The sequence below is a fragment of the Hylobates moloch genome, unplaced genomic scaffold, assembly GCF_009828535.3.
Source record: "Hylobates moloch isolate HMO894 unplaced genomic scaffold, HMol_V3 SCAFFOLD_5, whole genome shotgun sequence".
Classification (NCBI taxonomy): Eukaryota; Metazoa; Chordata; class Mammalia; order Primates; family Hylobatidae; genus Hylobates; species Hylobates moloch.
Genome location: NW_026652280.1, coordinates 103,503,597 through 103,516,464, shown reverse-complemented (window position 1 = coordinate 103,516,464; position 12,868 = coordinate 103,503,597). Strand labels below are relative to the sequence as shown.

The 12,868-nt window shown below is 42.7% G+C and overlaps 1 protein-coding gene across 2 annotated transcripts in view; it reads left to right on the top strand.

Moving 5' to 3' along the window:
- Nucleotides 1–2,222: 2,222 nt before the first annotated feature.
- Nucleotides 2,223–12,868, top strand: part of SNX27 (sorting nexin 27) — a 93,186-nt gene continuing 82,540 nt past the window's right edge. For both annotated transcript variants that reach the window (XM_032154633.2, XM_032154634.2), the window contains exon 1: nt 2,223–2,668. In XM_032154633.2, the coding sequence (XP_032010524.1) occupies nt 2,355–2,668 (314 nt within the window). In that variant the 5' untranslated portion in view covers nt 2,223–2,354. The remainder of the gene's footprint in view (nt 2,669–12,868) is intronic.

The window sequence follows — 12,868 nt, the reverse complement described above, 5'->3', positions numbered from 1 at the left end:
ACCAATGAAAAAATAACTCTTTTAGGGGAGGCTCTCTTCTTTTTCCTTTCTCTGATGCCTTGCTTTCCCCATCCAGTGCTCAATTCAAACCAAATGATTCATGTTCAATCCAAATGCCACTATTATTTTGGAGCAAAACTCTTATTCCAACTTATTGTGTAAGTAATCAAGATCCTTCTTCATTAGCTTGGTTGTAAAATAAGGTCACATTGATTTTTATGTTCTAATTATAATGACTTTGAGTCCTCATCCCATATTTTGTGAGATCTCTTCTTTTTTTTTTTGAGACAGGATCTCACTCTAATGGTCAGGCTGGAGTGCAGTGGTGTGATCTCAGCTCTCTGCAGCCTTGACCTCCTGGGTTCAAGCGATCCTCCCACCTAAACCTCCTAAGTAGCTGGGACTACAGGTATGTGTCATCATGCCCAGCTACTTTTTTTTTTTTTTTTTAGATAGAGTCTCGCTCAGCCACCAGCTAATTTTTAAATTTTTGTTGAGATGGGGTCTCACTATGTTGCCCAGTTTGGTCTTGAACTCCTGGGCTCAAGGAATCCTCCCACCTTGGTCTCCCAAAGTGCTGGTATTACAAGCATGAGCCACCACACCCAGCCTTTAAAAATTTGGGGGGACTCTTTTGTAATAACAGTTAGCTTAAAACACAAACACATTGTACAGATGTACAAAATTCTTTCTTTATATCTTTATTCCATAAGCTTTTTTCTATTTAAGGCAATTTTTAATTTTATGTTTTAAACTTTTTTTTTGGTTAAAAACTAAGACTTAAACACAAACATAGCCTATGCCTACACCAGATCTGGATCATCAATTTCACTGTCTTCCACCTCCATCTCTTGTCTCACGGGAAGGTCTTCATGGGTAATAACATGCACAGAGCTGTCATCTGATGGTAACAATAATTGGGGCCAGGCACAGTGGCTCACACCTGTAATCCCAGCACTTTGGGAGGCTGAGGCGGGCGGATCACCTGAGGTCAGGAGTTCGAGACCAGCTTGGCCAACATGGTGAAACGCTGTCTCTACTAAAAATACAAAAAAATTAGCCAGGCGTGGTGGCGCATGCCTTTAATCCCAAGGGATTTGGGAGGCTGAGGCAGGAGAATCACTTGAACCTGGGAGGCAGAGGTTGCAGTGAGCTGATATCATGCCATTGCATTCCAGCCTGGGCGATAAGAGTGAAACTCCATCTTAAAAAACAACAACAACAAAAACAAAACAAAAACAAAAACACAATACTTGGAATATGTGGGAAAAAACCACAATACTTAGAATACCTAGAATACTTTCTGAAGGACCTGACTGAGGCTGCTTTACAGTTAACTTAAAAAAAAAAAAGTAGGAGTACACCCTAAAATAGTGATAAAAACTACAGTGAATTCATAAATAACATAGTTCTTATCATTATCAAGTATTATGTACTGTACATAATCATATGTGCTATACTTTCCCATGACTGGCAGCGGTTTGTGAACACCAGCATCACCCCAAACATGTGAGTAATGCTTGCGCTATGACCTTATGGTGGCTACTGTGTCACTAGGTGATAGACATTTTTCAGCTCCATTATCATCTTAGGGGGCCTCCCTCGTGTTTGCAGTCCATTGTAGACCAAAATGTCCTTATGTGGCACATGACTGTAGTTGCAATACAGGACAAGAAAGTTGCACAATAACTGGGCCTTAGTTCCTGATACTTAGTAGCTGGATGACTTTGAGCACTCTAAGGTTGTTTCCTAATAACGTAAAATAGGGAAGCTAATCGTGATCCGGTTGCCTCACAGGTTGTTGGGCCCCTGGTCAACATACAAGTTACTGTGCCAAAAAAATGAGTTGATATAATTTAAGACTGTGTTGAATCATAAACGTTAAGTTATTCTAACATTATTGTTTTTTAGAGGTTATGAAATGAAAGGCGGGGGGGAAACTTGGTCCGCATCAAGAACTGAATTATTTTACCACGCTGGGTGCCGGGTTATACTCTCCCCACCCAGCAGACCAAACTCCTAACCCAGCATAAAAGATAAACTACAACTCCCGGCAGGCCTTGCTTCCGAACTGCGTCTTATAACCTCGGCTCAGGCCCGGGCCCAGACCGCTCCCCGCCCCCGCCGCCCATAAACTACATCTCCCAGGAGGCCCCACGGTGCCCGATTGTCCGCTTTTCCCCCGCCCCCTGCCTCCTCTTCACCCCCCGCCAGCAGCTCGGTGGCCGAGTCGGTCCCGCGGCCGGCGGATCGGGCGCGCGCGTCGGGGGTCGTGCGGCTGCCAGGCAGGGCGAGCACGCGCCCGGAGGCCTTGGAGGCGTAGGGGGCGGGGGTACGGCTCGCCTGCTCGCAAGATGGCGGACGAGGACGGGGAAGGGATTCACCCCTCAGCCCCTCACAGGAACGGAGGTGGCGGCGGCGGCGGCGGGGGGTCTGGGCTCCACTGCGCCGGGAACGGCGGCGGGGGAGGCGGCGGCCCGCGGGTCGTGCGCATCGTCAAGTCCGAGTCCGGCTACGGCTTCAACGTGCGGGGCCAAGTGAGCGAGGGCGGGCAACTGCGGAGCATCAACGGGGAGCTGTACGCGCCGCTGCAGCATGTGAGCGCCGTGCTGCCCGGGGGGGCGGCCGATCGGGCCGGGGTGCGCAAGGGGGACCGCATCCTGGAGGTGTGAGTATCGGGGCTACCTGCCGCCCCATCCTCCCCGCGCCCCTCCTCCTGCCCCTGCACTCCCCGCTACCCTTGTCATCCCCAGGCCGCACCTCCCCCGAGCTCCGAGCCGGCCTCCGGACCCCCGCCCCTCAGGCCTCCGCAGCCGGGCCCCTCCTTGTGGGCTGCCCTCCCACCACCAGCCCCGGGGCTTCTGCGACGCAGGTCTCCCACCCCGTCGTCTCCAGCTGATGCCCTTGCGCCCCCTGTGCTCTTCCCCTGTGCCCCGATTACTCTGGGCTCTTCTCCGCCCCTTTGCCTTCCCGTTTGGCGTGCTGCATTCTGCTCCTCACTCCCCCTCGTCTTGCTCAGAAGGAACCTCATCTACTCCTTACTGAAGGCGTTTCGTTTTCTGATCCAGCCAGTACCGTGTCCTCCCCAAGTTCTCATCTTAAGCATCGCAGTTTCGTTCTCCACCACTCCCCTCCGCCCCCGTGGACTGCCCCTTCTACCCTCCAGACCAAGTAGGCAGGACCTCTGGTCTGCTCCTACTTTTCCTCCGGAAACACCATCCCTCCCCTCTCCACTCCTTTTTCTTTCCTTAGTTACCCTCTCCTCATGGTTAAGCTGCCCCTAAATTTTTCCATCCCACCGTGTGCCCCTTTCCTCCCCTCCTTTTTGTATTTCTACTCCAAGAGTTTACCTTGCTTTCTGACCCTTGCATGCCTTTGGGGTGGGGGGCGTGGGATTTGACACTGTAGTTTCTCTTCTCGGTTGCCCCCGTATCACACCCTAAGTTGGAATCTAGTGTCTCCATCAGCACACCCCTCTAAGAGCATCCCTTCCCTGGCCTCCTGCTTTCACTCCTGCTCTATACTCACGCCTCCTCCTAGTCAGGTTTATGGTAGACCCCTAGTAACTCCTCCTCCTCCCAAACTACTTCAAGCCCTTTTTGGGTCTTTGACTGCTTTGCTTTTTTAGGGCATGCCTGTCTCTGCTGCCTCTTCTACTCTATCCTCCTGTGATCCCACACTTGACTTTGTCCTAGTCTTCCCCTCCCCTAGGCTGCTTTTCCTTTCTTCTGTTTTTTAAGGCGCCTTCTGCTGCTGCAGCCCACCCTCTCTCCCCTGCTGCAGTCCCTCCCCCTTCATACGCCTTCCCCACCACATTCCTCCATGCTCTTGCGGGATGCTGCCGTGTCTTGCAATATCTGTGCTCACCTCCTCCATTACCCTAATCTAGGTGTTACATTTGCCTTTTTGTACTTTGTATTGAAATTCGGATAGTAATTGCCGGTTGATTTGCAGGTGGTGTGTGCTCGCATTGTCTCCGTTCTCCTCAGCAGCCTTCAGTGTTGTATTTCTTCTTACTGAATCTATGTTGTGCATTCCTTTTTTACACTTTTACTCTCTCCTTCCATATTTCAATTTGCCCACATGAAATCCTTCTCATTTTTTATGAATTTTATTTTAATTGTAATTTCCGCAACCTTCTGTTGCCTTTTGTAAAATAGTAGGTTTGCAAAGGGGACAGTTTTTTGAAAATCTGCCTTATAGAGAAATCCATTCCTTCTTACTCATCTCGTGCCATCTACCCTTATCCTTGACATTTTTACTCTATGGTGTCCACTCATTCTGTTTCCTCATCTCTTCCACCTCAAGAAATAGTTGGTTTTTAACCTGGGAGAGTTGATTGAAAAAAAAAAAAAAAGAAATAGTTGCTCACCTAGGCCAGTGTTTGGAGACAGTATACCTTTCCTCTGTCCTTTCTGTAAATAGATGCTTTCTTGTTTCATTAATGTCCTACATACTGTTTCCTAGTATTCCTAGTATTCTCTGACAATATATTCTTTTTTTTTTTTTTTTTGAGACGGAGTTTCAATCGTCGCCCAGGCTGGAGTGCAGTGACGGGATCTCGGCTCACTGCAACCTCCGCCTCCCGGTTTCAAGTGATTCTCCTGCCTCAGCCTCCTGAGTAGCTGGGATTACAGGCATGTGCCATCATGCCCAGCTAATTTTGTATTTTTAGTAGAGACGGGTTTCACCATGTTGGCCAGGCTGGTCTGAAACTCCTGACCTCAGGTGATCTGCCCGCCTCGGCCTCCCAAAGTGCTGGGATTACAATAATGACTTTCAGATTTCTTATACTTGGGCACCTAGTTATTTTCTTTCTAGATAACTCAAAATTTGTGGCTGATGTTTTCTTCCAATAGAAGGTCTCGGAATTGTCATTTTCCTTTCCCTTTGGAAGTTAATTTTGGACTCAGTTCTTATTTTTAAATTTAAAACTAAAGCATTTACAATTATAAATTTATGATGAAGTTCTACATTATTTACTCTTCACAGGATCTAAAGGAACTAAACCAAAAAGAATAATCCTGTAGGAGACCATAGTTAACATGATCTATCTTTGCAGATACACACACACATCCCAACATACATAGTTAGTGGCTTCTTGCCTTTATTGTGGCTTCTGCCCAAGAGCCTAGATATAAACTGTAAAGGAGACCTCAGATGATCCCCTAGGAAAGGTAGAAGGACTTGCCTTAGGCTCAGGTTCCAGACTAGGAAGCTGGGAAATCTTTGCCTTCTAGAGAAAAAACATTACTTTTTGGCACATCCTTTGTGGTAAGTAGAGAACTTTGTCGCTTTTAGTGGGCAGGGGAAAAGAATACTCTGCCTAGAAGACCTCTCTGGAAGGTTGTGATAATCAGAAATCTTCCTGGCTTTGGTTTCTCACTCTTGCAACTATATGTATTTTGATTTCCAAATTCTCTGAACCTTCTTTGGTACTATAGGGGAAGTAATGATAATTACAGCCCAAAGCCAAGCTAGTGGTACATTCTGTGAGACCTCAACTATACAGTGTCTTTCTCTTTTCTTTTCTTTTTCTTCCTTTCTTCGATAGCCTGCGCCTTCTCTGTAGGGTTTCAAGTGAGAGGGGAAATCAGCAACCAAATAGATGTGGTTCTTGAGGGATACCTGTGCCTGCTACTTGTCTCGATCTTGGTTAGGTTGATGCTAATTTTCCTAAAGCATTTTTTAGGCAATACTCCTTACAGCTTTTGTCTGTCTTCCAAGTTCTTAAAGTTTACCTCTGTTGTCCCAGGAAAGCTTTGCATGTTGCTGAAGAGCCAGGTGGGGTCAGAATTAGGGATAGGTGGATTATCATTGTGTGGATATAGTTTGTATCAAGTCATAGGTGAATGTTTGGACCTTGATAATTGCTATCATCAGACTTTTCCCTATTTTAGATTCTTCTATTGTGTTTACAAATTGTTTTTATAACAATTTTCGTATTTTTCAGTTGTTTAGACAACTGACAGAGATGTGAAAGGACAGAGTAACTTTGAAATTTAAGGGCATACAAACTTGGACACAAGTAAGAGCTTCAGTTTCTTTGTGTTTCTTTTAAAGTCAGCTTACCAAGGCTCTGTCCTAATGTTTAGTCCTGAAACTAAATTGGAGCCCATATGGTTCAGTTTGCCTTTTCTCCTTTCAAAACTGTCTAGATTCTAACAGGGCTTGGTACTGCAGTATGAACAAGCCCTCTGGGCTCTAAATTTTACTGCAGATGGAAAGTTTTTTTGACTAGCAATGCTGGTTTCCACCTTGTAATTTTTCCCAGTGTAACATGTACTGAGTGTTTTCCCTTTGATGTGTATGTACCTCGAGGCTAATGAGTAAAGAATGCTTTCAACAAGCAGAACCAAAATAAATATGTCTTTGCACTAATTATATAGTATGTGAAGTAACATTTGACTTCAGGTTAATTTTCTTAAGGTTAAAGTAGTTCCAAGGACTCTTGATTGATTTCTTGAGAGATGCTGCTGTAAGGTTTTAGTGTGCAGTGGATATGGATATAAAACTGTCTGTATTTTTGAAGGATTAGTTTAAGCATGGACCACTAAGATTGGCTTGCAAGCATTCAAAATCATGATATATTTATGCTAGTCAGTATATATGCTTTCCTCTTTGATAGCCACCAGATAATAGACCCCTCAGCTTTCCCTCATTAAAGTCATAAGATAAAATAAAACTGTGTATATCAATTTGTTTTTTGAAAGTCAGTTTTTTAACTTCATTTTATGTGAGAGTTTGAAAATGAATAAAGAGGCTGGTGCCACAAGAAGTATTTTTATGAGTTAAGTGTGAGTCATGTAACACAGACTAAGTACCGTCTCAAAAGCTGCTTTCTCAATTGCAACTGAATTCTATTTGGCTGACATTTTCTAGTAGATTTTGGTAATGTTTGAAATAATGAAATCATGGTTATTGATCAAAGGAAATTTGTATGGCAGCGGTTCTCAGGCTTTAGGGTACATAAGAAGCACTTGGGTGTGCTTATCTAAAGTACAGATTCTCAGGCTCACCTTTTAAGGGTTATGATTCAGTAGATCTTTCATAGGGCCTAGAAATCTTTATTTTTTTACTCTTTTGCCAGGTGTGGGTAATGCAACCCACATACCCAGTTACATGCCCAGGGTGATGCAGTAGGCTGTAGGCCTTGGATTCTCAGTTCATTTTATCTTCATGATTATATTGAGAGTAATGAGCTAAGGTTATACCAACAAATACTGAATTGTTAGGCTCTCGATTTCCAACCTAAGTGGAAAATCAGTTAAATACTAACTGTTCTATCTGATCATCTATACTTTATTTATTGGATCTTGCTAAGCTCTTGAAATAAAGATGGATGGTTAAGAGGTAGAACAAGTTAATATTAATAGTTATAATAATCATTTTACTGCTTTGCAGCGTGTATAGTGTATTATAGTTTGTAGTTTTATTTATTTATTTATTTATTTATTTGGAGACAGCGTTTCACTCTTGTTGCCCAGGCTGGAGTGCAGTGGCACGATCTCGGCTCACTGCAACCTCCACCTCCTGGGTTCGAGTGATTCCCCTGCCTCAGCTTCCCAAGCAGCTGGGATTACAGGCATGTGCCACCATGCCCATCTAATTTTTGTATTTTTAGTAGAGACGGGGTTTCTCCATGTAGGTCAGGCCAGGCTGGTCTCAAACTCCCAACCTCAGGTGATCAGCCCGCCTCGGCCTCCCAAAGTGCTGGGATTACAGGCATGAGCCACCGTGCCCAGCCAGTTTGTAGTGTTTTTATATCTGATCTTCACACAGTCCTGTGAGATAGGAAGATTATAAGCTCTTATTAATTATAAGATTAAATACTATGTATTTGTTGTATCCCTAGCCAAATGTCTGGTGGCACATGGAAAGTATTCTTCAATAAATACTTGCCAAATGAATATATGAGTATTATCCCTATTTTATAAGACAGGAAATGGAAACTGAGTGTTGTACCAATGAATGGCAACCAGAATTAAATCCAGATCTTTGGATTCTAGATCTTGAATATCTTCTCTTTTTACAGCTGTTTTTTTTTTTTTTTTTCCTTTTAAAGAGATAGGAGTCTCACTATGTTGCCCAGGCTGTACTTGAATTCTGGGCTCAAGTGACCCTCCCACCTCAGCCTTCCGAGTAGCTGGGACTACAGGCATGCACTACCACAGCTGGCTAATTTTTTTGTACTTTTTTTTTTTTTTTTGTAGAGATGGGGTCTCCATGTTGCCCAGTGTGGTCTTGAACCCCTGGCCTCAAGTAATCTGCCCACTTTGGCCTCCTAAACTGCTGGCATTACAGGCTTGAGCACCTGGCTACTTAAAATTCAGTTACATCCGTATAAACGTCGATAGCGGTTGAACTTTGGTTCTACTATTGTGAAATGTAACTATTTTATATCTTTAGTTACTCACTATTAGCCATTGTTAAATTGGATGAGAGACAGGGGACTAAAGCAGGCATTCTTTGCTTTTATTATTGCTATCTTTACCCTGTTGGTTATCAGTGAAGACAGCAGAACAATCATTTTTAAATTCCTTTTAATTTCACAAGTAGCTGAGGTTGCAAACAAAACTAAATTTGAAAATAGCATTACCTTCCCCTCAGAAATCACTTCCACAGATTGCTGTAACCAGGAAAATATATTTTATTAGTAGCATAACTATTTGTCTGGGTCTTTTAACTTATTGTGAAGAACAGTTCTCTTTCCATCCACCACTGACCAGTTTTTTTCAGATGATTTCCTGTTAGCATGCTCTCAAAGATAATTATTTTTCAAGATAAGTCCCATTGGGAATAATTCTTATGACCTTGTAGATAAGCAAAGATACTTAATTGACAAGCAGACACTTAACAATTTATGATCACTGCTCAAAATGCTTTTTGAGCATAATCTGTGGCAAGTTCATTCATTAGATGATGGCATTGCTGACAAAAGGATATTGTGGTGGTTTAGGTTAGAGCCATTTAGGTTCATTCTTTTCTTCCATCTCAACTATATAGATGTTTTCTGTGCTTCTTGGGCAATCCAGTAAGAGTCCATGGATGGGTTGGTACAGTTCAGCCCACATTTGGAAAAAAATTTTAGGCAGTTTTAAAATATCTTTTAAAAAATTGCAGCTCATAGTAAGAGATACATTTTACATTATAACCTAATATATATGCAAAAAAAACCACCTGAAATAAGCTTCACAAAAATTATATTTACTGGCCAGGCACGGTGGCTCACGCCTGTAATCCCAGCACTTTGGGAAGCCGAGGTGGGCGGATCACTTGAGCTCAGGAGTTCGAAACCAGCCTGGGCAACATGGTGAAACCTCATCTCTGCAAAAAATATAAAAGTTAGCCACGTGTGGTGGCACGTGCCTATAGTCCCAGCTACTCAGGAAGCTGAGGTGGGAGGATTGCTTGAGACTGGGATGTTGAGGCTGCAGTGAGCCATGGTCACATCGCTGACCTCAAGCCTGGGAGACAGAGACCCTGTCTCAAAAATAAAACAAAACCAAACACCAGAGTGCATGATACCAGTAAATACAGTTTTTCTGGTTTCTTTTTTCCTCCCACTTTAGCCTCCCAGAAAGCTGGGACCATAGGCGCATGCCACCATGCCCAGCTAATTTTTTGTATTTTTTGTAGAGACAGGGTTTCACCATGTTGCCCAGGCTGGTCTGAGATTCCTGGGCTAAAGTGATCCACTGGCCTCGGCTTCCCAAAGTGCTAGGATTACAGGTGTGAGCCACCGTGCTGGGCCCACTCTGGTGTTTTTTAGTTTGTTTGTATTTTGAGTTTCTTTGTTCTGTTTTTTTGAGTGCTGGTGGTGGCCTGGTACATTAATTTCACAACTCATTAGGTTGTGATCCACTGTCTGAAAAACAGTAATTTAGGGCGTCACTTTTCCTGATATTGGCCTCCTAAATATTACTTCATACTCAGTTTGGTTCCACAAGTAAGCACACACTGTATATAAAGTACTGCTTGGCTTGTATGAATCACAGGGTCTCTGCATCCCTGCCTTTGAGAAGCTTACACTGCAGTAGGGAAGGTAAAAATTTACTGTGCGTAGAGCTAAATGAGGTAATAGAGATAAATGAAAAGCACAGTCGAAGTATAGAGGCAGGAGTGAATATGCCTAAGAAGACTGGTGGGGAGACAGCTCATACAAGGCTTTTAAACTGGATTGAAGAACAAACAAAACTTCAGAGAAGGGGCAAGGATTTTATAGGTTGAGGAAAACTGTGACCAAAGAGGGGAAAATGTGAAAAGCTCTTATGCTAGCAAGGGGCTTAAAGTTGCTGTTTGTCTGTAGACATTTGTGATGATAGAAACTGGAAAGGAAGGTTGCAGTAAGATTTAAAAAAGATGGCTTTGAATGTAATTCCAAGAAGTTTGGATTTTTTTCTCTTTATGAGCTCAGAATATAGCTGTGTGTGCATTAATACCCAGGACTTCCTGTGAATTTAGTTTTATATAATTATTTACCAGAAGAAGTTGAATAACTTTTCCAAGGCGAAAGAGGAAAATCACTATTAGAATAATTTCAGAGCCATCTAGTCTCTTGGACTGTCTTGTACTATATAAAGAAGGGAACTAAGAACAACTAAGCTCTGATACCCAGAACTGGGAACAGCTGGTGAGGAGCTGGTTGCCTTTAACTTGTGTTTGTATTTTATTTCACAATCGAATCCAGCTTCTCAGTTATCCTTTCTCTTTCTCTTACGTTTTAAATGACTATACTTACTATTGTGTTTACAATTGATAACTTTCATCCTTGTGTGCTACAAGCCTGTTGTGTTCTAGCTATACTTTCCTCCAAGTCTGCTTCTCTGATTTGAAGATGCTTCTTCTTTTTTTTTTTTTGGTGACAGAGTCTCGCTATGTCGCCCAGGCTGGAGAGCAGTGGCGCGATCTCGGCTCACTGCCACCTCAGCCTCCCAGGTTCAAGCAATTCTCCTGCCTTAGCCTCCTGAGTAGCTGGGATTACAGGTGTGTGCACCACCATGCCCAGCTGAATTGTTTGTATTTTTAGTAGAGACGGAGGTTCACCATGCTGGCCAGGCTGGTCTTGAACTCATGACCTCGTAATCCACCCACCTCGGCCTCCCAAAATACTGGGATTACAGGCATGAGCCACTGCACCTGGCCGAAGATGCTTCTTTTAATTTAAATCTTTTATTTTGGCATACAGCATGTTGGGAGCTGAGTGGACTGAAGACAGAGGGGGAAACTTAATGTGGTACTAAAGTTTACACTTAATACCTACCTTCAAAATGAAAATTCATGTGAAGCTCCTTCAAATAAGTTTAAGACTTGGTGGTGACCACAAAGTGAATTTTTGCTTTCATAATATTAGTACTCCAGGGTTAAATTTTGTGATATGGTATTAGTCAAATGCTAGGTAGTATGTGTGTAGTCTCTTGTTTATTATTTATTACTCCCTGCCAACTAAATAAGGTTCTCATAATAGTTGAGGTAATGTGCCTCTCTGCAAGGTATTGAGTTGCTGAATAAGGAGTTGTATTTGAGTACTCTTACGTGTACTTCCTCAGTGAACTTCCACTGATACGAAAACATCTTTTAAGAAATGGTCTGTTTTTGCTTAAGCTATCTGAAACTTTTTAGATTCTCATGTCAAACCTCAGAGCAAGACCAGAATGATAGGCCTATGTTTTCTACAGGCCTGATACACAAGGAATTAGCTTACTTCCCTCTGGAAAAGTACAGGCAGTCTGCAGAGAGTCAGCTGCTTTGGTGCATGCTCTCCCAGCTGCTTTCAAGAGGCTGATTACTCTTACAGAACTTCAATAAGATTATTAACTAGGAAGGTTGTCTCTTCCCCCCGCAAATACCACAGTACTTTTATATCTATGTGTCGATCTAGTTTTATTTATATTTATTATGTTTTAAAAATTGGGAGATTGATTAAATGAATATTTGGAGATCTTGGAAAACATGCTGGCCTCTGAGAATTTTGGAAACTTTTTCTACTTATTTTGCTGATCAGTTTAATCATCTAGAACGTTTGTTCCTGCCTCTGTCTTTACTTGGAAACAGCAATGAGTTTTGTTCTCTCTACCTGAGGTTTTGTATCAAGGAAATGTGACACTGAAGTTTCGTTTGTGAGTTATGTGCTAGTAGATTATTTTAGATTTCCCTGTCCTACCCAGTTATCTTTTATATTCCTGATTTGGAAAAGGTCCGACTGTACCTTTGTTCTCTTTCGATATGTTGGAACGGACTACAGACTTACAGAAATTGTAGTCTGTGTTTCTCATTTCCAAAAGAAATTGCTCAAATTTAATTTGGATTAAAAGATGGTATTTGATCGTCAAAGGGTCATATCCCTTCAAAAGTATATCTTGTTACTAATTTGTAAAGACTGTCTTTCATAAATGAAGGTATTTCAGCTGTTTTTTTCAGTTGTCATGATAGATTACACTATCTATTCACATTCATGTACAGGACCACTTGGGATTAATTGAATGTATAGGAAATGGGTGGTTGAGATTCAGGGTTCAGGTTGCGGCTCCAGAACAAATTTACCAGATCACGTGATGAGTAATGCTTTTAATTACATTATGTAGTAATTCAGAAATAGTAGTGAAATAGAACTTCAAAAAAATCAAGATTTTTTTTTCCTTTGGTGATTTACCTGACTTGCAAACCAAGGTTATTGATAAAACAAGTATATTTTATTCTTTTTTTTTTTTTTTTTTTTTGAGACGGAGTCTCGCTCTGTCGCCCAGGCTGGAGTGCAGTGGCGCGCTCTCGGCTCACTGCAAGCTCCGCCTCCCAGGTTCACGCCATTCTCCTGCCTCAGCCTCTCCGAGTAGCTGGGACTACAGGCGCCCGCCACTACGCCCGGCTA